Source organism: Pieris brassicae, chromosome 13 (genome assembly GCF_905147105.1).
Source record: "Pieris brassicae chromosome 13, ilPieBrab1.1, whole genome shotgun sequence".
Taxonomy (NCBI): Eukaryota; Metazoa; Arthropoda; class Insecta; order Lepidoptera; family Pieridae; genus Pieris; species Pieris brassicae.
Window position 1 is genome coordinate 3,205,280 of NC_059677.1, and position 27,604 is coordinate 3,232,883.

The 27,604-nt window shown below is 35.8% G+C and overlaps 1 protein-coding gene across 8 annotated transcripts in view; it reads left to right on the plus strand.

The window, feature by feature from the left end:
- The window catches only part of LOC123717844 (cyclic nucleotide-gated cation channel alpha-3), a 124,245-nt gene extending 117,842 nt beyond the window's left edge, over nucleotides 1-6,403 (plus strand). For all 8 annotated transcript variants that reach the window (XM_045674085.1, XM_045674093.1, XM_045674087.1 and 5 more), the window contains exon 15: nucleotides 1,825-6,403. In XM_045674085.1, coding sequence (XP_045530041.1) covers nucleotides 1,825-1,912 — 88 coding nt within the window. In that variant the 3' untranslated portion in view covers nucleotides 1,913-6,403. The remainder of the gene's footprint in view (nucleotides 1-1,824) is intronic.
- Nucleotides 6,404-27,604: the final 21,201 nt, after the last annotated feature.

Sequence of the window (27,604 nt, forward strand, 5' to 3'; positions counted from 1 at the left end):
TGGACAATAAGGTGTTCTTTGGACTGATGGACTGACGGACTCTACGATGAGATAAGTGTCCCAAGAATGATAAGATTGTCGAGAATAGACACTGATTTCGAATTGTTGAAGTATCGAGACGTTTATACGGAACTCCTCGGATTCTCCTCCAGAACCATATTTCCAGAGCGTCTATTTTCTACCTTTCTACCTCTCGCAAGGTCGACGTCTCAGCCGTGTACGGAAATATGAGGAATATAAGTGTCTTCACGAGCCTGGTCTTCGTGACTTTTGTTATATTCCTGTTTCTCCATATTTTTCGCATCTTCGTCCATCGCCGTTTTTGTGATGCCCATAAATCGTTTGACCTCATCGATGCATCTACCATTTATTGAAATCTGAGCCCCAAGATAAATATAAATTGGACCACGTTGAATTTCGCAATGAGGGGAGTAATTTCTGGCACGGTCAACAATCATCACCTTGGTTTTGCTGCTATTTAACTTAAGTCCAAACTCATGGCTCTTTCGTTCCATCCTCGCCAGAAGCTCTTCAGCATTGCGAACTGGATGCAAACACAGTGGTGTCATCCGCGTAACGCAAGTTTGCAATTTTCCATATCGATATGCTATGTATTACAAAATTGTCTTCTATATACACTTTTCCAAGTCCGAGAAATATTAATCATAACACATTAAGCAACGTTGTTGTTGGCTTCAGCGTGCGACTCTCATCCCTGAGGTCATAGGTTCAATCCCCGGCAGTGCACCAATGGACTCTCTTTGTATGTGAGCATTTAACATTCGCCTGAACAGTGAAGAAAATATAACTGCAATAGTTTTAACAATAGCTCGTATGGCGAATGGCGTATGCTTGTCTAAGACCCAAAAAGTCGGTGTGTGTCAGGCACAAAAGGCTGGACACCTGCTTGCCTGTTAGATTGATTATTGATCACGAAACATAAAAAGAAATCTGAGGCTCAGACCTAAAAAAAATGGTCGAGTGCCACAGTTTTAGTTATTAATTATCACCAGTAAATTTATCAATATCATGTATGCTTTTGGGAATATAGTATCAATGTAATCCTTATGGCAATGATAGCTTAATTTTTTATTCAGATTCTAAACTGATTGTAGAATCTATAATATTATATTAACTGCCACAAACTACAATATTAAATGAAAATATTGAACTTGTTGAATGCGTTTATTTAGTACAATCATTAGGCTTTCATGTCCTTTGACATTTGAAGTTCCCAGTACAGTATTGTGAATGATACTTCATCAACTTGAGATGTCATATTTCCTTTTTTTAGATACTCTAAATCATTGTGTATCAATAAAATGGATTTTCAGACTCCAATAATATTATAGGAATGTAAACTTATTATTATATTAAATATTTTCATCAAAAAAGTATAAGATGTTTCTATCTGTTTCGTTAATCTTAATAGGTGAGTAAGCCTAGTGACTGACACACGACGTTGAATGAGGTCCATCTACAATATGAGAAATTCATATGAACAAACATTTAACGTCTCATATTGTTTTTGGACAAGTAGTTGGAGCAGTAGTGTGCCCGTCAAACGCCGTCGACTTGTTGGGTCTAAGGCATGCCGGTACAGCGAATGGAAATGTAGGCAACATTTCCATTCGCTGTACTAGCTATTAACGTAACCCATTTATCCACAGCGGTCACTACGCCAACACTGTTATATCATATAATTAAATTGTTTGTATTAATAATGAATTTAGAAGACGTTACTTGTAAAATCTCTTACTACCTTTAAACTAATTGTGTTACATTGTCTTGAACAAGGCCATTATATAATTTATTTATTTTTAGATTGCAAGAAATAGAGATGCAGATCTGTGGAGGAAGTTCTTTGAGCTCACAGGAGGAGAACGAACGAAACCGGGAGAGCATTATATAACGGCGCGCCTCACCCGCGCCCATCCGTCGTGTTTCCCCTACACATACGATGCGCATTGCCGCCGTTTGCTGAAACAAACGAGTGTTGAGTGACAGGACAATTGGTCAGAAATTTGACAGTTCAGTAATCGGACTTCTTGTCATAAAAATTGACGGTTTTTCGGAAAGACTTCGGTGTTTTGAAAATGTAATTGTATTAACGAATTATACATTATATATACTCGCTATAACGAGAGATTGTGTAGTGAGATTTTGTCGAGACAATATTTAAATTTAAACATATGTGCGTGAAGTGGCGTGTGAGACCTGTATTTGCAGGTTACGTTTATTATAAATAACTTTACGTTCACGTTGGTTTGTGTGTATGAGAATTTTACGAAATTTTTATCACTTCGAGCGGCGCGTTATTTATGAATTGACATTTAGATTATACATAAGCCTCGAAATGTCAAGCCAGGGTTATTTTAAAATAATCAATACATAAACTAAAACAGCGGGCTTGGTGAAATTCACTAATGTGTTTCTGTAGTTGTATTAAGATTCACAAATGATAGCTTAATTATATGTATCCAAAGAACGATACAGCCTCCCACGGATAATTCAGATTAGTTTAAGACTGATTTAAGAAAGCACAATACATTTTAGCTTCCAATTAAATGTCTTACAGTACAGTACGATGTATTTCGTACTCAATACATTACCTCTCGAACTGTGTTTACGCTGTAATGAGATTTCTAGTTAAAACAATTTAATGAAATTGATATGGTTTTGTATGCGGTGAATACATTACTAGGCTCATAATGAATTACAACTTATACAACTGGTTGGAAATCTTAATAGTGCATTCTTTTTTTCTATCATTTCGATTAAAATAACCCTGTAGAGACAATGTAAGTTAAAATTACCGATTATTAAATTTATCCACTGAGTTTAAGATTATGGTTAATCTGGATGTTCAATCTTATGTTAACTTAATTAGGTAGGTCTTCATTGTCAATAACTTTTTAAGTATCAATGAGTTTGACATAGTAAATCTTTGTTATATGGATATATTTGCTGCGTTGTGTACAATATCAATATCATTACGTGTTTAATACGTCAAACTCATGGTTGATCTCAGGCCGTAGCATGAACATTACGATAGGATCAGTTCGTATACACATTCCTTATAAAGTTTTTTTTACAAAATTAAACAAATCTTTACATATAATTAAGTATTTAAAGGTTAAATGTATTGGTAAATGACTGGTGTAAATGATTTTAAACTACCTTATGCAAAGAAATCTATCAACTAACTAAAATAAAGTCAATAAAGGAACCTCCATAGTATCGTTTCACAAGCGTGTGTTGCGATCCTTGGGGGGGGGGGGGTGGTTTTAAAAGGGGGTTGCAGTCTATTGATACACAAAAGATTCGTTAAAAATAGCGTAATATATCAATATATATTACAGTCACGGGATAGCAAGACCTTAACTTATTGGCTTTTTCGTGGTTCGCGACATAAAAATGCTTGGAAAAGGATGCCTTAGGGCAGAATTACTTATATACTTGTAAAAACTTCTCCATATAACAAATAGCTCATGTTCCATGTAATCCATATACATTTCTTTTCTATTACCATAACTAATAACTATTCGATATTGTTCGTGCTAAAGTCTTAGATGTCATAAAATCGCTACCAAAAACGGAATCAGATAAACGGCATTTTAATTTTTAATTATACAAACATTCGTCGTATTTAATACACAGCATACTGTCTGGGCTCACTGAAAATCAACGCTAGTGACAGCCATTTAAAGTTGGTTGGGTGTTTGTTCTTTTTTATGGTAGCAACACTTATTAAACAGTCCTTTTTTCTTTAATTTAACGGGAATTGTAACGTGCCAGTCGTCACAGTTGTGCGGACGTATTTTCCGTGCTGAGTTTTGTCAATTGATGAATTGACAAATGCGTCAAGTATTAAGATTAGCATCATTAGTATCAGCAGCATTCCAATTCCAATACTAAGTTTCCCTATAGTTCCAAATTTGCGACAGTGCTGCGGTTTGAACTATATCGAAATTGTATTTCGCTTAGTTGACTTCAGGCCACAAATTATTAAGTTAATAATCCAACAAATATCTACCAAGGAAATGGATGATGTAATATTTAAATCATACGATGATCTATATTCTATAGGTTTTAGTGACCTCGCCCATACAGTACTTAATAAACTTACACAGAACAACATGTGTCTTCTGAAACCGAAAATCCCTTGAACAGAGTTACCGGATTCTTTTTGGAAGCGGTTTTTATATTAAATGTAGTTAAATTGTTCAATAACAAAAGAACCACGTGTTTACTGAGATTATCTCTCGTAAGATAGAGCAGTTATTCAGAATAGTTTTGGTATTTTGTAAATCACTACTGCCAAATAAGATAAGTATAGGTTATACTCATTGTTTTATACTCTATAAATCACTCGAAGGCGTGAGGCTACGACCGCACTGACGGGTTAAGCTATAGCTCACACTGCTAGTAGCAATATAAGAGAGATACTTGGAAAAAGAGTATAGCTCCCTTATATCCAATAAATTTGTCGTCCGGGAGTTAACACTCATAGTCGCCGAAACATAGCCTTAGAGACGTAGTGCTGAATATGACTTCATAATGTCAAAAATAAGCATTTTCGAGCCCTCTGGCTTTATAGTGTTCATAGACACCTATTGGTAAAATATTACTCGGGGAGTGGAGACCCATGACTGACATTGTAGTTTATGTCAAATTTTCATCAGTGGTTGACATTTATACGTCCTTTGAGTTATGTTAAACTTTCATATCTACTTAGTACTCATTCTTAGCGCAGACAAGATTGAGATTACAATGACCTAGGCTAGGCCTGAGCTAGTACTCTTTTAAATATCAACCAGAATTAGTCACGACAAAAAAATATATACAACTATACGTACCTAAGATAGATCACTAAATTATACAAAAGTAGTAATCACTACGTGTCAATCAGCCTTGTCAGTGTGTGCGTAGCCTGGTAGATCGAAGCAGTTTGCTTAGTATTTCTTAAAATTAATTTAGAAGTTATGTGGAATGCTATCTTTAAATGTACATATATCTAAAATATTTAAGGCTGTTTTCATTGGGATAAATTTATGTTAAGCCACGAGCGTTATTGGAAAGGAATGAACGTTGCTCATTGCGAGATTCCGCTTGTGTTGGCCACAGATCTTTTAATACCTTTAACTAAAATAAACAGAAAAGTATTGTACCATCTAATTGGTGGAGGTGGATTTTATTGTCTATTGTAATTGGTTGTTTGGGGAACACTTTTGCTGATTATGAGGCAGGCAATGAAATATAACATGTATGTCTCTTTAGTAATATTGTACTCTGATCCTCCCATTGACTTGATTTTGATTAAAGTTTCCGTCTTTTTATCACGTATAAACACAATTTAATAGAGATCTGTTGTTACTTTAGCAAATTAGTCTTATACTGACCCATCACTTCCGAATCGATGCAAAACGTGTGTCACTAATCAACTCTTCGCTTTAGCCACTCTTATTTATTACAATTTACTTGTTATTTCTGACATTAATAATTGCCTTAATTTTGGTTAAAGATTGTATTTGCTTTATGAACCGCTAACATACCAACACTTTCATAATAATAAGATTCAAAATAACATTTTATTAGTCTCCAGTATACTGTTATGTAGCTTTTGATAAAATCTAGATGTTAATTTATTTGTGTCACATCAAAAACATGAACTGTGGCTGAACGTGTAAAAATGGTCCAATTTTATTTCGTTAATCATACATATAACGTATGTTTTACTGTATATAAAAATTTATTTACTGTTATTATCCATCGTAATTCTTGCATTTCTCTTGTAAGTTATAAGCGAATATTAAAACGAAAATGCAAGCTTTTTACCTAATAATTATTAATATTATATCTAGTGATTCTCAACGATTTTGTATAAGAGTGTTCGTACACGTAAATTGTCTAACTTAACCAACCTTCCATATGGCTAGACTAGGACTGTATATATCAGTTTTTAAGCCTATGTAACCATTATATGAAATAGCTACATACATTGGCGGTTTTGTTTCGATCTTCATAAAGAACTTTCTTAATTTCATAAATAAATAAATCGATTTTTTTTATATTTAATCTCGATGTTTATCAATAGTTAAGCTACAGGCTTGACCGTCATTAAAAATTGTTGGAATTATATTAGTTCCACCTTTGTTACGTGGACAAATATGGCGTACTGCGTCACGCCTGTCGCAAAGTACTTTGTCTACGGTTTCGCGTTATCATTTCTAGCCGTGTGCGAGCGCTCTTATATTTCGTTATAATTGAATTTTTTTTAAGATAAGGTGAAATATATAAGGACAAGATTCCATTAGCTAGTTGTTTCCGGACCCAGGCTTGTGGATTTTGGAAAAATCAATTATGTACGTCACTCATTCATTTTATTGTTAATACAAACATTACGATTATTCATGTCTTTCATTTTAAAATACCACTACCCTATAACCTTTTTTAGGTCTGGGCCTCAGATTTCTGTATCTGTTTCATGATTGCCAATCTAATAGGCAAATAGGTGATCAGCCTTATGCATGCCGTCGAATTGGGTGTAAGGCAAGCTGGTTTCCTCACGATGCGTACCTTCACCGTTCCAGTGAATGTTAAATTCGTACTGCATAGAAGAATCTCCATTGGTGCACAGCCAGGGATTGACCTCAGGGATGAGAGTCGCACGCTGAAGCCTCTAGTCCAACACTGCTCTAATACACACTATTACAGCTAATTACATAATCAATGACAAAAACAAAAAAACAATATTAACATCATATCTGAGTTACGTTGACGGGGTGTTGAAATTGAATGTCAACTGGCTTTAATCTTTTAAAACATGTAATTATAGCTAATAAAAATAAAGGTTTTGGGATTGCGACATTAACAAAAAAAATGGGTGCGTGTACTAATGTATACATGTAAGATGTGAAACTTCTTTGTGACCTTATTTTTTGAAAAATGATTTTCCGTTAAGCGCCATCTTTTCTTGTCCACGTTTGATTTGAAGCCATTAATAACAAAAATAAATAATAACTTTAACAATGATAGTTATAATTCTATTAAAATTAATGAAATTCTGTAATAATCTTAGTAGTAACCGTAGTACCTAATAAGGTTAAATGAAATAATTGTATTATTTGTATTCATGTCTATAATAATAAAAGCCTTTTCTTAAACTTTATCTAATTTAACTTTATTTATCCAATTTCTGAAAAGTTGCATATAGAAAATCATTTTTCGAAATATAAGTTCATAAAGAAGTTTCACTTTTTACGTGTTACTAATACACACACATTTATTTATTAAGTGTTAAACTGGACCGATCTATAAGAAATAAATTTCGTTGTTTTAGTAATTAATAGTATTGAGTACATTGGACCTGGTTTTGCCGCACTGCGGCCTCAGCGCGAAAGTGTACATATTTTCGTATACAAAGTAAATGGCGAGGTCCCTATGGGCTGGGGTTGACTTGGCTTTAAAAGAGTCTAAAATTAGTCTGCAGTGGAACTCCAAGGACAAGTTAAATTACATTTAAACTGTTCTAAACTCTGAATTTCGCTTAGTTTAGTGGTTAAGCTATTTTCAAACTTAGGATTAAATTAAGCTTCGAAACTAGTGTATAAAAAACTCATTTGAAGGAGGTTATACTAAAATATGACTCTGAGAGTTAAAAAAAGCCTTAGAGCGTGAAACTATCTCTATTTTTCTTATACTTCTTATCTTATAGTACACACTCAAAATTACAAAAAACACAAATTATATAACATATATATTTCGACATTTTCCTTATTAAAGAACTCGCAGAAAGACCGTCGCGAACAAATTGATACGATTTGTCTATCCAATTCGCAATATTTTTTACATTTTCTTGCTTGTATTTTATTACACGGTAATGTGAGAACATTTTCTATAGTTTTGACCTAGTTATTATTTTAATGCATACAATTTTTAAACGCAATGTGCCTTTATAGCGTGGGCAAGAATTTAGTCCATAACTTTGACAGCTATTATAAATAACTATTTAAAATTATGACACGTTAATGTCCTTATGACTTATAATATAATTCTTTTCACTATTTAAGATAAAAATAACATCATACTGATAACACAAATTAATATAACAAACAAAACAATAACTAACCTTAAAATTTAATACCTAACTAAAATATATTATTAAAAGGAGTACCTTTAGGTAAGGTTCCGAAGATGGAAGCTTTCCCCCTTTGAATAGCTAGACTAATTCTTTGTCCGAGGTAGCTGCCAGCTCTTCGGTATCCTGACTTAATGTAAATTTATATGACATTTTAATGCCTATTTTTATATTGATGATTGTGTGGTATTTTTACAATAATTTGATTTAAATGTAAATAAACGATGCATTTATTTATTATTTATTTAGAACATGTTCCTCCCATGGTTTGCCTAACATTTGAACCGGTGCTGCTCCTTCTTCGCCATAAAAATAGGATCCTAGAGTCTACCCACCGTCCCGAACGCCTGGATCGAGAAGTGGTATGTCTCCTTAGCAGAGAATACTTCATTAACGCGATTAAGGTTATAATTTCATCGAATCCGCCATAAGAAGACAGTGCTGTTTCACCAAGACAATGCCGTGTCACACATCAATGACAGCGATGGCAAAATACCATGAATTGGCTTCGAAACTTATTATCCAGATATGGCCCTCGTGGACTTTTTCCTGTTCTCAGACCTCAAGAGAATGTTCGCTGCACAGATTGAGCTGATGACGAGTTATTAGCCGAAACAAAACCAATTTTGACGCTAAAGACAAATGCGTACTATAAAAATCGTAAGACTCTATAATCGTTGAATCTCGAAGGCAATATTGAATAATCAAATCAGATTCTTTCAAAGAAAAATATGTTTGAAGTGAAACTTCTTCATCGGCGTTGGAAAAAAATTACCGTCACATTTTCCCGTTTGGCGCCGATCTTTTTCCACTGTTGATTCCAAGAAATTCGAAGCCATTAATAACAATAATATCTAATAATAATAACAATGATAGGGATAATTATATTACCATTAATTAAATTCTGTGATAATCTTAGTAGGAATAAGGTAAAATGCAATAATTGTATTATTTGTATTTATATCCATGATAATAAAAGCATTTTGCTAAACTTTATCTAATTTAAGTTTATTTAACCAATTTCTGTAAAGTTGCATATAGTAGATCATTTTTCGAAAAATAATGTCATAAAGAAGTTTCACTTCTTACATGTGTTATACACGCACACATTTTTTCAGCCCACCTTATAGCCGTAGATTGTTCGTACTATAAGCTGACCTGCAATTTGGCTTGTGTTATTCGACGTGGAATTTAGCCCTGCAATCAAACAACCTAAGCCTAAGTATACGGCACTACTGAAAATGTCATCAACATTTACAATTCTAAATATTAAAGTCAAAATAAATACAATTCCTCATTGGAAATTTTGTTATCGGCATAGTTATGGTTCCATATTAAAAATATTATTGGGATCATTTTTCTAACGTTTTTCCTCTATTTGCGGATGACCTACTCTTTACAAGTGATTGCTTCCAAGGAATAGGTCGTATAGAGGTAGTGACGTTGCAAAATGGTTTTCAGATTTCATATATTTTCTACATCTTCTATTGAGAATGTTACGACTATAACCCGTACCACAAACTTTATTATCTGTTTTTCATACTTTTAATGTTCGCTCAATATTAGTGTCTAAACAAGGTACTCTTCCCGATTTTCTGGAGCAAGATTTTTGCTGGATTATATCTCTCATTAACGATAGCAGAATAGATAGTCCACATAAAATCATACGGAATATTTGGTAATTGGTAAATAAATTATATACATAATCTTATCAAAAAATAATTACGGAAAATAATAAACTGCTATATAAGTCCCTTTGAGGTATAGACTCTTGGGCCGTGGGATTCAAGTGGACAGGCGCTAATTAAAGATTTAGGCTGTTACGATACAACGAATATGTATCGCCATACAGCGAGAAAAAGCCAGCGTTAAAGATACACTGCCAAAGGAACCAAACTTTTAAAACTTGATTTTAATTTTCTCTTTAATAATTCTACTATGTAGGTAAAGAAAATTGTAAGAACTGAATATTTGATTGTTATATTGAGGTTTTTAATAAATAATCAAAAACTTAATAATTAAAGTTTGCTGGAGTGGATACATTTAAGTAGGTATCCTATAACTGAGAATTCGTAAAATACGTAAAATTTTGGTTTAAAACATAACCCAGATAGATAAACATTGCGCCTCGAGCAAACTTCAATTATTAAGTTTTAGGTATTAATTAGTTGTGTGTGTTTAAAATTTTGTACATATCGTGTATTCTATATTTGTCTATATCTTTAATAAACATTTTACATAATTTATGCACCACATATATATTATTTATTAAAACCTAAACATAGCAATTAAATATACAGGATTCACAACTTTTTAACCTGCATAATAATAAATGAAAAGAAAATTTAAAAAAGTTTTAAAAATTTCCTCTGCGAGTGTACCATTAACGCTGGCAGCATAAATAGATCTCGGCATATTTTCCCGCTAATTTATTAACTTATTTAAGAATAAATTAATACATGAAATATCTCTGATCTATAACGGGACGGGCTTTGGAATGGGATGCTACTTCTGGTAATTTTGTGGACATGTTAGCCCCGTACTTACCTCCCTCGGACAAGAACAAAAGCTGGCGCGGCTGCAAATAATACCCAACATAAATATCTTCCTTAGTCTTTCCTCTAATTTGGATATTGTTCCCTTTGGAGTAGAGTTTTGGGCTGTGGGGTTCGAGTGCGCAGGCGCAATTAAATAGGCAGATTAACACCTTTGACCCCAGAACTAATGGTTTCCTCGCTCAACGAATAAATATCGCCATACAGCGAGGAAATGCTGCCAGCGTTAAAGGTACACTGCCATAGGGACCAAACTTTTTACATTTGTTTTAACTTCCTATTTGTTTTTAATTTTACTATGTAGGGTGAGAAAATTGTAAACATTTCTCATACTTTATTATTACATTATACATTATTAGTATTTTTTTTTCGTATTTTATATGTAATCTACCGATCTACCGCTTTGCTTTTCTATATAATTATTATTTCTATGAAACAAAATGTTCTTTAACTTAAAATAATTTTATTCATATAAGTAACCATATACACTAATGAACGTTAACAGAAAAGATGTTTATGATTTACTACCAGCTCGCAAGTAAACGTAGAGCGTGCAAGAAGAACTGGCAAAGAACTCTTTGCCACTCTCATTAATCGCCAAGTTTTGAGTCACATTGTTTGAACAGAAGCAAATAATTCCTAAGGATTAGGATAATTTAAATATTAGTCAAATTTATAAAAAGCTTTATGAATTAATTTACGTTTAACGAGAGTTTTGAATATATTCAGTGATAATTCTCAAATTTAGCTTGGGAGTTTGTTGTAAAAATGAATACAATTTCCATATAAGGAGTGGTTTATCTTCTGGAGCCTTTATATTATACTTATTTTGTTTCTAGTCTGATGTTTGTGCTTGTTTTATCCTAATAAAGAAATTAAAATGTTCGTGGAAATGTGTAGGAATAATCCAGCTTCCATGGAACCAAATTATAGTCTGCACTCCTGGGATGATTTATGGGCGAGACGAGCAAGTCTTGATTAATTATACCCCGGGAAAAAACTATTATCGTTCTTATCAAACATGTATTAATCATACTCGTTTTCTGATCAAATAATATATTTAAAAAATATATATATCTAGAAAACTTTTACATATTCAATGAAAATTAAGCGGTTATTTAAGTAAATAATAAAAAGAAATTTATATTATTAAGAAAACCAGTGGCACAACACCAGCAACTTTTAGGTCTTTAGGCGTCAAATTTCTGTATATGTTTTGTTATCATTTGTTTATCTCTAATAGGCAAGTAGGTGATCAGCCACCTGTGTCCGACCCACACCGACTTTCTCTTTGTTTTCTCTTTCTGTTCTGTACGTAGTGTTAAAGGAGCACATAGACAGACAGGTGCACAGGATTGAACCTATGTTTTTTAGGAATGAGACTCGCTGAAGCCACTTCTCCTAAATAGAAGAGACAACCACAAAAGCTAAAGGGTTACAAACTCTCTGGTTTTAATGATCTACCATAGTGTTTCTCAACCACAGAAATTATATATTATATGTTTTAGGGGGCATTCCAGTATTACGTAACCACTATTAATATACCCCTCTTAACTTGTCAGTGAAAGCAAGCAGAGTTTTTAAAAATATTACAAAAACGTATTAATGTATTGTAGGAATTCTCGAAAATACATTTCAAGACATAGACAATGTAGGTAATATGTGTAAAAAAGTAAATAATTACTGTTGACATAATCAAATTAGAAAATCAATCTCCATCATCCCCCCCTCGCCCCCATTTGAACGACCCCTCACTGCGTATCGACAACAATTTCCTAATTTCTTCCTAAAATATATAATAATAGCTAGGTATCATTTATGTTTGTTTAATTTAACGATTTTTTTTAAAGTTATGTATGTTGAAGAATTTTGTTACTGCTACATAAAAGGCTAGGAAACATTTGTCTATAGTAAAACATTCAAATGTAGAATACAGGTTCCAATTCCAAATGTCTTTGAGTTCGTTGCCAAGGAGCATTAATTATGAATTTCATGTACAAACTCAATGTAGGTAGGCACAGTTACATCCCTCTTACATAAGGGTTGCAAGTCTCAAAATCAGTGAATCCAGAATTGCAACAATAAACAATATCTTCAACAAAATGATTTGGTAACTATCATCATATAACTACCAGTTTGTTTAGACAACTAAACATGTAATTTTTTTTTTATAAAAGGGAATATATCCATTGACTAGGGCTTAGGAGCAAGAAACTTCGTCAATTTAAACCGACAAGTGTTTGTTTAGAAGCAAATTGTTAGGCACTGCAACAATTACGCCATTGTGCACTTGAGATATTATTCAAAAAGACACAAATGCTTTGCATAATCAGTAACATTTAATAGATGCCATCAAAAACATATCTTGTAAAGTCTCACAACGCATCCATGTAGTCCATGTTATCCTACAGTCATTTGGTTTATTCAGTCCCTCCTTCAAGGACCTTTTGTCTTCAGTACTAACATAATTAGCTAACCTAACAACATCTTATAGTGACATAATAAAATGTGTGCGTATACTAGTGTACACACGTAAGAAGTGAAACTTCTTTATGACCTTATTTTTTGAAAAATGATCTACTATATTCAACTTTACAGAAATTGGTTAAATAAAGTTAAAGTTTAACAAAATGCTTGTATTATCATAGACATGAATACAAATAATACAGTTATTTCATTTTACCTTATTACTACTAAGATTATTACAGAATTTCACTAACTGTAATAGAATTATTACTATCATTATTATCGTTAGTATATATTTTTGTTATTGATGGCCTCGAATCTCTTCGAATCAACCGTGGAGGGACAAAAAAAAATAGAGTAACGGAAAAATGTGACGGTTAATTTCTTTTCCAACGCCGTTTCACTTCAAAAGTCTTTTATGTTTTGACATTGAGTTAATAGTTATTGTAGTCTAAAACTCTTTGAAGCTAAAAGCTAGAAATGCGGTAAAATTTGAAATATATATTTATACAATTAATGATTGGTAACTGAAAAGTTTCAGCTAGTAGTCGAGTATTTGCTTGACTTGACGGGCGCACTTGCATTAATGGGACTATAACTATAATATAATCCTTCTTTTGTTTTATTCATATTGACCGACAATATCTAGTTCTGGTCTAAGAAGAGTTTCGATGTTTTCATTCACCGTACGATCTAGTAAAACATTGATATAAAAATTAATTAACCAAGGTTTTAACGCAAGATTTACATGTGAAAGCACACCAATACATCGCCCACCTTTGCATACAATGCGTAGAGGCCATGAGAAGTTGGTAAAACTGATGTTGGTTGGTAACACAGAGGACATGTTTGTTTGTTTCATGTATTAGTCAAATTGTTCAACAGTCTTACGACGTATTCGCCTAATGTTACGCGGAGATTTCGCAAAGTAGAAATATAGTCTACGGCCCAAAGTAAGCAGAAAGAACAAAGATTGTCCTAGATCTTGGGTAATTTAAAGTCGAAATTGAAACACGAATCGCGAAATTGTATCTGTTTAAAAAGTAATCAGCTTTTTGTACTTGAAACAGGCCATCATGTTTTTGGGGGAAATTATGCTGGGTTTATATTTTCTCGTTCACCGTATGAGTGAGTAAAATGCGCACATAGACAGAAATGACAGTTCTGTATATGCTCATACAGTAATGGATTTCTTTTCTTTTATCTAAAAAGTTGATGGCTTGGGTCAGGCACAAAAGGCTGATCACCTACTGAACCGATATCAGAGACCATAAGGGGTGATTCTCTCTCCAATCTGTGGTAATATCTGTTCTTTCTGCTTACTTTTGACCGTAGACTTTTTTTTACATTGCGAAATCTCCGCGTAACACCATTAGTTGAATACGTTGAATAATTACCCCTATACTTCTCTTCTACATAGTTCCAAACACCCACCTGCTATGTTTTATACATCCTATCCAAAAATCTTCAATTTCTACTCTATTACGTTACGATTGCACGGTAATGCATTGTGTGATGGACTTGTCCAAGCCAAGATAAACATTGTTAATATACCTATACCTATGCTTTGATTTGCGGTTATATTGACTATGCCAATCCCTAGGGAAATCCACGAACGCAAGCTTGGTATATTCAAGAGCAAGTCGGTCCTTCAAATGGATAGAAATTCTATATTATTTCATATGTAGACTGCGTAGGCACATCAAGTATTGAAACGTTTTTTATCAAGAAGGTGCCTGACTTGCAGTGGAAAATTGTTTGTTTTTGTATGGAGTAGGAGGCATACGTGCAGGAGTACACTTGATGTTAAGTGATACCATGGATACTCACATTACCAGAAGGCTTGCAACATTGCCGGCCTTTTGAGACCTTGAGAATTTGAGACCCCCGTATTGTGAAGGACCCTACATCAAATTAGGATCTCTAAAATTGTATAACGAATACGTTACTATATTATCGATTTACTTATTGTTTTTAATAATTAGAACATATATGTCGCAGCCAACTAGCTTATTCTGTATATAGCTGTTCCATAAACGACATATTGACAGTTTGAAGAGTTTCGTTTCGACTTTGAGAGTGGAATTAAATTTAAATTAACAGTCAACAGGCAAGTCATAAAACGTCATCGATCCAAGTCATTTGCTTAGCTGTTTGATCAACTGGCTGAACATCTTTCAGGCCACTAGTTAAACGGCGCCGTTTAGTTAAAAGGCTAGGCTGTTAATTGATCAGCTAATTAAGCTAGACACTTCTATGGTAAGACTGACTATTGCCTTTCGAATCCAAGGCACCGTGGTCTCTGATACTTTATACAACAATATCCGGTGACATTTACAATAAATGGATGTATGTATTATTGATATCTTAAATTATGTGTACTTAAAATTTATGTATATTTAATGTGGTTTTGTAAATAACAGTTCCATTGATGAGCCCCACGATTGGTTGATTTTTCTCGGGAAAATGTCGCGCGTTCTCTCGGGCGTTAATTGTTTAAGGGCGGAACAACCAAGTCGGTAGGTCCAATGATCGGTTGGTTATTCTATTTTGGGAAACTATTAATGACAAAAATGAACCAAATATATTGTTCTCTTCTTTAAAACGATATCCTGGTAATACTGGCTGGAAGATGTCTAACATAAGGGATATAAAAAATCGTATAGTAGAAAATCTCCAACAGTAAATTTTATTTTAAATCAGCCGCGTGGCAAACAGCCAGACATCTTAAAACATCTTATCAGAGAAGCCTTTTTAACATTCATGATTTTCACACTCAAGATGCAATTTTAGAATAACCATTTTTTTGGTACGACGCGGTTAATAAATAAATTATCTTTATCCTCTATTCTTTATCCAGCATCAGAATAAATTAAATAATCTAAATCAAATATGTCAGTTGTATTTTTATTGTTTCTTTGTTATCATCATAATCAAAATCATAATTTAATTTGCTTTGTTATTATTCAATTGATTTGTAGTTGGGAATCATTAACGAAAAAAACTAGGAATAACAATATTCCTAGCGACAGTCACTCGACGGGGGTCTCGGTGCCATCTTGACTTTTGTCTGTGGGTCTGGGAGACCACAAGACAGTACTGATTAAGAATTCAATGTTGAGAGGACCGAGTTACCTCTAGTAAATTCACTGCTTACAACCCACTCGTTATAATTTAAACGAGTGTTATTTTTTATAGAACAAGGGGCAAAAGGGCAGGGGTCATCTGACTCTCTCTAAGGGCTCGCGAATGCGTGGCCGGACTTTTAAGAATTGGTACGCTCTTTTCTTGAAGGAAGTCGAATTTGCTCGGAAATACTTCAGTGGACAGCTGGTTCCACGGAAATGTTATTTGTAGTGTTAAAAGGAATCAATCGAAATTAAGCACGATAATGATTTTTGTGCTTGCGCTTTACCTATGACCGCTAAAAACGATATCAATAGCGATGGAGTGAGGATATTTCACCTTACTAATTTGTCAATTGGTACCGAAAGTTACTGTTTGTTCAAGAAAATGCCTTGCCAATTTCCCGTAGCGTTTACGATATCAATACTTGTACCTGACACTATCTGTTTTATTAGATTAATTGGCTATTAATAAAAAGAAGATTGTTACTATAGTTTACTCATAATTAATCCACGTTTTATAATAAGACTTTATATGTTTGAAATGTCTCATTAGATAACCATATATTTGAAAGAAGTGTTTGAGCCATGCCTCGGATGCTCTTGCTGTTAAGCTGCTCTAATGATACTTCCGTCTATAGGGGGAGAACTAAAATTTTGCATGTACAACTCTAACTGTACTCATCTCTTAGCGGGAGCTCCAGATCGTTCCACTTGTCCGTATTTCGGGCGGCTTGATCCCTTGGCGTTGCGTAGGGATGTGGGGCCACACTGCATCTTCTACCGCATTTACCATGGAGATTGTTCAGAGGAGTTGTTCGGACCTGCAGCTGAGTTTCATCGTCGGACGTCGAGGCAGAATACAAAATTGTACCCGTATCACCTTGTAAGTCAGTCGTTCTACAAGTGAGTGATATTAAGGCAGTTTTTACTACGCACCACCACTGAGTGGAACGAGCTGCCCACTGAAGTATTTCCAAACTGTACCCTCTGGTATAAAGTGTCCATAAACAGCGGCCCCATTGTTCAATAAATAAATAATGTCGTAATAATAATGCGTGTACTAGTTCAGAGGACTTGTTCGGATCGGAGTCGCAGCTGAGTTTCATCATCATTCTACAAGTGAGCGATATTAAGGCAGTTTTTGCTAAGCACCACCACTAAGTGGGATGTGCTGCCCACGGAACTAATTACGAACCGTGCCCTCTGGTATAAAGTGTCCATAAACAGCGGCCCCACTGTTCAATAAATAAATAATGTCGTAATAATAATGCGTGTACTAGTTCAGAGGACTTGTTCGGATCGGAGTCGCAGCTGAGTTTCATCATCATTCTACAAGTGAGCGATATTAAGGCAGTTTTTGCTACGCACCACCACTGAGTGGAACGAGCTGCCCACGGAACTATTTCCCAACCGTGCCCTCTGGTATAAAGTGTCCATAAGCGGCGGCCCGTTTGTTCAATAAATAAAAAATGTGTGCGTGTACTAGTGTACACACGAAAGAAGTGAAACTTCTTTATTACCTTATTTTACGAACAATGATCTACTATATGCAACTTTACAGAAATTAAACTGAGGTTAACTTTAAATAATTTAGAAAATACATACCACAATCACACCCAAGTATTAGAAAAAGAGATATATTTTTTTACAAATACACTGGAATTACAATTAGGATTAGAATTAGATTTTGCTGATCTTATATATATCATTTATAACATCACTATAGAGTGTTAGAAATAAATAAGAGTGCAATAGAAAAACGGTCAAGTCTAGTGGTGGGAGTAAGTTCGCTTAAACGATATGCTATTCCTTCTCCGCTGGAGAAAGTCCTCTTCGAATCAACCGTGGTAGGGACAAGAAAAAGATGGCGCGTAACCGAAAAATGTGACAGTAATTCTTTTTCCTACGCCAATAAAGAAGTTTCGCTTCAAAAACAAATCACTAATCTATAACTAAGGTTACAATTCACAATCGTGCACTTAGCGGTAAGTGTGCCTTCGACTTATTACTGTCATCGCAGTATAAGTTTTGACTAATGGGAGTGTACTCGCAACCCTGTAGGTAAGATTCAAAAACGTGATTTATGGCCAAATTAATTGTGATATTGTTACCGTATCAATATAAGGTTAGTTAATTACGTACGGCTTGCTTTTCCATGGATCTCACAACTTTTTTACGGTAAAAGAACTGAATCGCGCGACTTGGTAAAAATTAACCGTCACATTTTTCGGTTACACGCCATCTTTTTCTTGTCCCTTCCACGGTTGATTCGAAGCCATTAATAAAAATTTATAATAACGATAACAATGATAGTAATAATTCTATTACAAACAGTGAAACTCTGTAATAATCTAGGAGTATTAAGGTAAAATAAAATAATTTTATTCATGTCTATGATAATAAAAGCCTTCTGTCAAACTTTATTTAACCAATTTCTGTAAAGTTGCATATAGTAGATCATTTTTCGAGAAATAAGCTGATAAAGAAGTTTCACTTCTTAAGTGTGTACACTAGTACACGCACATATTTTTTTTAACAACTTATGTTGATGCATATTTCCCTGAATATTGACCCAATAATATAGCTCCCGTATGTCTAAACCCGTAATATTGCTGGGTGGCAAGTCTCAATAAGAAATTGCCATAGTCATACACGCTTGAAGAACTCCATGTATCAATTCAATATCTATTTAATATGTCACTTGAATGTTATCGAATTCTACGAAACCGGAAATTAAACTCACAGCTTGGCACAATACGAGGACGCCGATATAATACAATTGTTGATAGTCAATTGTCAATATCGTAGGGATATTTCGAATATACTTTTCTTGTGCACATAAGATAACAGCTGGTACATATGGTATATGGTTTGTGGACTCAGTTTCCACAATTAGACTCTCAATAGGTCCGTTGTACAAAAGCACTGAAACCTCCTGGGTTTAAAATATTACGAATAACCAACTTATGTTTTGACATATACATAAGTTGGTTATTCGTAATATTTTCTCAGACTGACTACTGTGTATTTCCGGGACGTGAGCTATCGCATTGTGCACTACAAGTCAGCAGACTCGGATACGGTCTTTTTTGCCTACTCTTGGGGGAGTTGTTGAGTAACCCTGGAGCTGAGTTTCAACATCAGACGTCGAGGTAGGATACCAAATTCCACCCGCCTCACCACGATATCCGTCGTTCAACGACTGATCGTCATTTTAAGTAATTTTTGCCATACACAACCACTCTGTGAAACCAATTGCCCTCTGAAGTATTCGATTTAGGGTCCTTTAAATAAAAAGCATACAAATTCTTAAAGGCCAACAACGCACTCGCGTGCCCTCTCGCAATGTGAGTGTTTCGAGCTCATTTGTTAATGGGTTTCCTCACGATGTTTTCCTTCACCGTACGAGTGATTGTTGATAAATATACACAGAAAGGAAGCGAACTTACGACAACAGATTTGATCCCATTCCTAGTAACCTATGTAAAACCTAACTTAGATATTCAATAAATATTAACCGCATTGTGTAGCCCTATGGGCGTTGTTTTGCATATTATATGTATAACGGTTCACCAGCCAATACAGTTGCATCGAGCGTCCTAATGCTTTTTATAAAACATATTTTATGTTAAAGGTATATTTCCATTCCGTAATGGATTTTTGGCTAATAAATAACAGTTTAATCTTAATATAAGTGAATATAGCATATTCGCAGCCAGAGATCTCCAAATTTCACACGCGTCCCCTTCATGGGTAGAAGTCTTCCGCGGTCCGCCTCACAAGATGTTTTCTTTTGCGAACTATTGAACTGTGCAATCGATTTCCGGTGGCAGTTTTCCCTTGATACGACCTCCAATTGTTTAAAGAAGACCATCCTCCTCCCTGACAGGCTGGCAACGCAGCCACTAAAATGGGTGTCCATGAGCTGCGATAGCTCGTTTGCCTATCCTGTCAAAAATGTGTCATCCAAAAAAAGCATATATTATATCAAATTCAGTACTTATGTTTATGCAGACCAGACCAGACCTCCAATTGTTTAAAAAGAAGTGTATATCTCTACCTCAAAATCCAGCAACATACACTAAAATGGGTGTCCATGAGCTGCGATAGCTAGTTTGCCTATCCTGTCAAAAAATGTGTCATCCAAAAAAAGCATATATTATATCAAATTCAGTACTTCTGTTTATGCAGACCAGACCAGACCTCCAATAGTTAAAAAAATTGTATATCTCTACCTCAAAATCCAGCAACATACACTAAAATGGGTGTCCATGAGCTGCGATGACTCGTTTGCCTATCCTGTCAAAAAATGTGTCATCCAAAAAAAGCATATATTATATCAAATTCAGTACTTCTGTTTATGCAGACCAGACCAGACCTCCAATAGTTAAAAAAATTGTATATCTCTACCTCAAAATCCAGCAACATACACTAAAATGGGTGTCCATGAGCTGCGATGACTCGTTTGCCTATCCTGTCAAAAAATGTGTCATCCAAAAAAAGCATATATTATATCAAATTCAGTACTTCTGTTTATGCAGACCAGACCAGACCTCCAATAGTTAAAAAAATTGTATATCTCTACCTCAAAATCCAGCAACATACACTAAAATGGGTGTCCATGAGCTGCGATGACTCGTTTGCCTATCCTGTCAAAAAATGTGTCATCCAAAAGTATAACCTCTTTAAAAATATGTTCACAGGAACGTGAAACTAAGAATACATCGTTAATGAGGTATCATTATCGCAGGCGTATAATTAAAAAAATCTACTACACTTGAAAATGAGCAAGTTCAGGAAAAAGTATAAAACAGAGGCACTTGTACGAATAATAAAGTGACAGGGCATAGGCCGCACTGTGGCTTCGTGCGGTTTTCCAACAAAATGTCATATCATTGTTTATAATCACTGTTTATTGTAAACTTAAAATCTATGTGAATATTATAAAGAGTAAAGATTTGTTATTAGTAAACTACTTGCCTATCTTATGTAATTTAATACATTTTTTCTTTCTTTACTCACAGTGGTTGCCTGAAAGAGATCGCTCGAAAGTGATAAAGCCGCCAGGTCCTTTTGATTTAATAATGTTCAATTTAACTATTGTTGTATGCTAGTGGTTAATACAGAATCAAAACAAAATCCTCTTTTATTTAAAGCACCCAGGAATCCAATGACCCAGGAACCGTACATAACCATTTTTTTTTCAAATATTGAAAAAATATTTGTCCAGGCTGAAGTAAAACATAATTAGTAGTTAAAAGATTTTTATTCTACATCTTTTATTTTAAAATATACATATTTAAGACTTTCCTTTACAAGAAATGCTATTTCTTATATACACGATAAATTTTGTTATAAAAAAACACAGGACTCAAGACATCGGGTAGATATATATCTGCGGGTTAGAATGTTTTGACAAGGTATCTGTAGTGGAAAACATTTTTTTATAGAATAGGGAGCAAACGGAATGGCTCACCTGAATCTCTACAATTAAAGGAAAGGAATAATTAAACTTATGCTTTAAGGTCGATTTCAGTTAATACATACCTGACATAACGAAATTCTACTCTATTTTTTTAAAGCTTTACATGCTTTACAAGCTGTACATGAAAGAAGTTGGGATCCATCGGCCATCGGTTGGCCAGCTCAAAGTCCTAACGTTTATCTAATTCAGCTGTTTGTGATGTTCTAAAGAGACGAGTAAGATCAGTTCAACCTTCTCCACAAAACATCACGGAGCGAAACTGATATTTGTTTTAATAACAGTTTCGAATATTGTAACTTGGAAAACATACCAAAAGTTTCTTATTGAATAGAAAACTACGCGTTTAAAAACCGTAGTGCGACATAATGCTTTGAATCGCGCGGCAGGGAGTGTCCAACACTTCTACTGTCTCTTATAATGCGGATTAGATGTCGAGCTATTTTCAGTTCTCTGTACTCGCTCTACCGAAATACTTAGGTGTTATTTTCAAAGGTATGATATTTATTTTTAAAAGATTCTTATTTTGATTAACAAATAAATAAAAAGTTATCAGAAATTATTGCACTTTTTGGTTGTACTGTTACGAACAGAGATGAACTTTACGAAATATTATTTATTATAAAACACACAAATATAAACAGTATTTACAATTTTCTTAACATACATAGTAATAATAATACTTACAAATTAATAAACGAAATTTAAAAAGTTTGGCCCTGTCGGCAACTGTGTGTACCTTTAGCGCTGGCTGAATTTCTTCGCTGTATTCGATACGTCTTAGTTAAGCGAAGACCAGACCAGCTATGGGGTCACTGGCACTATCTACCAGGCGCTCACACAAATCTTGAATTAGCGCATGTGCATTAAAAGCCCATGGTCCAAAACTCTACTCCTGAGGGAACAAAATTAGAGGAAAGACGTTTAAATTTAATTTAATAGTATCTAATAAGGTACCTTTAATATGATTTTGAATTTAAAATCTAATAATTCTAATAATTGATGGCATATGTGTAAATTTAAACATAATAATATTTTTTATAATAGGTCTTTTGAACAAATTGTTCTTATATGTGGTTTAATTTTTTTATGACCGATGAATGGTGACGCATCATACTCGTGTACGGGTGAAACTTGTGGTGACTGGTCGGACTTGAATTCGTGTATGCGGTGATGATAGTTATCTCGACTATGTATTTGCGTGTTGTTCTCCCCAGCAGGAGGCATGGTGAAATAGGAGCACGCACTTACATTCTCGTGGGAAAATCACGCAAATATATAGTCGATATAACTAACATACACGAATTCAAGTACTACCGCTCTCCACAAGTAGAACCCATTCACGAGCATGATGCATGGCCAGGCATCGGCCCCCTCGCCATATTTTAGTGTACACGCCTGGTAAACTAAATATTATACACAAATCTTTGTCGAGTCTATCAATATCATACATATTTTAAAGAGAAACGCTCTCTAATAATAAAGTATAATTTTGGAATAATTAAAATTAAAGTCTCGTTAAATTCATTAATTACGTCTTTTTGTTATTTCAGCACTTCACCAAAATTGCCAGCTCGCTGCCAATTAAAAACCAATTAGAACATTTTCAGCGTAAAGATTTAATTTGAAAAAATTTACCCGAAACTTTGACGTTTCGATTGAGGAAAACAAAAAAAGAATCATTTGATCAATGCCCTAAGTCACGTTTGTGAATAATTTCAAACCTGGATCAAACCCAGGAGGTTCCCTGGGTAGAAAGTTTTAGTGGGTGGGGTCTCGCTACTCCTCTGAATAGGGATTTGAGTCTAAATCCAGCCCCACAGTCCCCACGTCAAGCTCGACATCCATGAGGCGGTGCCATTGATAAAAAATCCAGAAGCTACTAGAATGGACATGTTAAAAGAATGCATAACTGACAAGCATGCCTGGTGAATGTCATGAATGTGGTTAAAGGCTTAAAGCGAGAGATGCGTGTCAGGACAGTAGCAAGAAAGATCTTCAGGAAAAATGCGTCATGATATTTTTATGGCTTATTTTAATAAATAAAACAAAATTAGCACAGATTAGGATGTTTATTGAAGGGACTAAAATCAAGTTAGCTAGAACAATTAATTAATGTGGGCGACGTGAGAGTTTTGTTTATTCTATCAAAGCTATTTATTTATAAACAAATTGATAATTTATTATTCTATAACTGGCTACTAATTTTAAGGCATTTCCCAAAGCTAAACCATATCATATAGCTTCACAATAAAAAATATGAAAATAATAAAGAAAGATAACAAGGCATAATTTATAACTCAAAACCAAACCAATAAACGGCAGTCCCCGGTGTTAGTTTTTTTTGTACCATTTTAATTTTTAATTTAAAATTTACTGTCACACAAAAAGTTGTAAAAGAAATAGGTAGTGTTAATCTTTGAGGTTACCAATGGAACGTAAGTTATTCAATAGCTAGAAAACATTTTTAAAAAAAGCACCGTCCTTGTCTGTTGTGTTTTGTTCCCACAATCCTATTATAATATTTATAAATAAATAAATCACATTTTAATTAGTTTCTCGTAACGATGAACGAATTCAGTATTTTTTGCCGCAATAAATCATGCTTATTTAAAATTTATAAAGGGACTGTGAAATGTTGGCTGGCTAATCTTATAAATTATGAAAAACAAAAAGCGAAGCGATAAATTGCATTTCTGTTATCTGACACGGAACAGTAATGAGGTTTCAACCTATAGTCTTAATAACTATATATATTGTTAACGTATTTATAAAACTACAATTATTATTACTAATTATTTAATAATTTAAAAAAAGAAACATAATGAAAATTTTAATAAAATACATTATTTACAAGTTTCTTTTACCAATATAGTAATATTAAAAATTAATAAAAATAAATTTAAAACAAACCTAAAAAGTTTGGTCCCTGTGGCAGTGTACCTTTAACACAATTCGGATTTAATTTAATCTCTGTATTTTGGTATATGGACACTTGAGCGACTCCCATCCCTGAGGTCGTAGGTTCGAATCCTGACTTTGCACCAATGTACAATGAAAATTTATATATTTATTTCTCATTTATTGGTATAATTATTTTATTACTTTAATTGTAAGTTCAAAACCCACAAAAAGTTAATTTACTATCAGTTCCACATCAGCGTGCTGCGTGAAATAGTGGCGAGAATCTCTCCGCCACTCTTTTTAGGCAAAGCTTTTGTTTAACAGGAAACACTTAGTATCAGAAGGCTTAATAGGCGGACGCTTACATTATAGCGAGAACAAAACACAAACACGTAGTTCTATGTATAAAGTGACTGGTTGAAATTATAAATATTATAACCATATCGTGTATATGGTTATAAGTATAAGTTCACGACCAGTCTCCACGAGTAGCATCCATCCACGAGCACGACTCACGGTCTGCCATCTTCGTATAGTACTTCAATATTAAGTGCGAAGCAGTGAATGGAAAAACAATTACGTCTAGGATCAAGGCTCCATCACTGTCCGTAATGACTTTCAATGCAAACAGTTTCAAGCCGCAGGCAGATTTGGTTCGAGATTTCCTCGCCACCAAATAGATATTTTCCTAGTACAGGAATCTTTCCTCAAGCCCAGCGTTCGCGCTCCCAGATTCGCTAATTACAACGTAGTGCGAAACGACCGACCTACGGCAAAAGGCGGTACGCTCATTTATTATAGACGAGCGCTTCACTGCTCGCCGTTAGACCCGCCCTCCCTTACCAACATAGAGTGCTCTGTGTTGCGCGTAGCCATGACCGGCAATCAGCCGATTATTATCGCGTCGGTGTACCTCCCTCCCGCCAAGGACATACTAGAGAGCGATCTCAGAACCCTGTTTGCGATGGGCCCCTCGGTCTTATTAGTCGGGGATCTCAATAGCAAACAGGGGACTGGAATAGCTCAAAACAGAACCCTAATGGGTTAGCCCTCAATAGGCTTATAGACGTGCTGAATTTCAACGTCATTGCCCCCATACAACCGACTCGCCGTGGCATAACAGGCAACGGCCTTTTCTCAACGGACGTCATAGACGTAGCGGTTTTACGTAACGTGGCACTACAGCCGCGAAGCGTAGAGACGTTACACGAGTTAGACTCGGATCACTTCCCGGTTCAATTTGAATTCGGCCCTCCTAACACTCGAGAGAAGAGGTTCAAGTCCATTGTCGACTGGCAGAAGTTAGACGAGGCCCTCAAGCCCGCCGACACCTATTAAGCCTCGTCCGCTCACGCGTTAGACGCGATCTCCTCGGTCACTAATCACATTCAGACCAAGGTCGCCGAGTCGTCCCGGAAGGTCCCAGATGAGTTCGCTCAACGCTGGGAGCTTCCCCCGGACGCGAGGCGTCTATTGACCGAGAAGAACGCGGCGACTCGCGCCTTCGCCAGAGCACCGACCGACGAAAACCGCAGAGCACTCCGCGCCTCGCAGCGCCGAGTCAAAGAGCGCATGCGGGAAATTAGAAACGAACGCTGGGACCGTCTTACCAGCGAATTGTCACCTTCACACACGGCCTATTGGTCTCTCGCGCGTTCCCTTAAAACCGACACGGTGGCCATGCCCCCTCTCAAGCGTCCAAATCTGCCTGACGCATTCGACGACGACGAAAAAGCCGAGTGCTTAGCCGTCAACCTAGTGGAGCAGTGCACCCCGTATCTCGATCATAGCGACCCGGCGCACGTCGAACACGTGAACCGCGAGGTCGAACGCATCGTAGAATTGCCCCTCCCTCCCGAGCCGCTCCCTCCTACGTCGATCGCCGAGGTCAAAACTCTAATAAAGAGTTCACTGCCTCGTAAATCTCCAGGTCTCGACGCCATCTCGAACAAGGTCCTCCGGTGCCTCCCGCCCCATCTGATATGCCTACTAGTGTCCATTTTCAATTGCCTCCTTGAAAACTGCACCTTCCCGGCGCAGTGGAAAGAGGCCATTGTCATTGGTATTCACAAACCAGGCAAACCCCGTAACAACCCCACCAGTTACCGCCCCATCAGCCTTCTCAATACGCTTAGCAAGTTTTACGAGAAGGTACTTAAAAAGCGCCTCCTAGACTTTGCCCTAGATAAGGGGCTCATTCCCGATGAGCAGTTTGGCTTCAGGCCGGCCCACTCGTGCGTTTATCAAGTCCATCGAATCATGGAGCACATCCTCTCCGGGATGAATAGCTCCCTGAAACCGAGAGCCACGGGTGCGCTCTTCTTCGACATAGCGAAAGCTTTCGACAAGGTCTGGCACAACGGCTTGGTTTAAAAGCTCTACCACCTTAATGTGCCACTAAGACTCGTGCGTATCGTACACGACTTCTTGTCCGACCGCTCAATGCGCTATCGCGTAGAAGGAACGTTATCGTCTCCTCGCCCCATCATGGCCGGAGTCCCTCACGGCTCGGTCCTCTCGCCCCTTCTGTTCACGCTGTATACCGGCGACATCCCTAGGGCTCCCAATGTGGAGCTAGCCCTCTATGCCGATGACACCGCTCTCTATACCACCCACAAAGATAGAGGTGTCATCGTGGACAGACTCCAGACCGCTACCACGTCGTTAGGCGAATGGTTTCGGAAATGGGGCTTCCAAATAAATCCCGAGAAAAGCGTAGCAGTTCTCTTTGCCAGGGGCAACCCCGGTGCTAACGCTAGGGATAAATTTCACCTCTAGACAGAGGTAACCCTATACGGGCAAGCCATCCCATGGCAAAAGTCCGTTAAATATCTAGGAGTCACGCTCGATAGCGGCATGTCTTTCCGTAAGCACATAGCCGCCGTTCGCAAGAAGGCCTATTTTGTCATCTCTCGCCTCCATTTCCTCC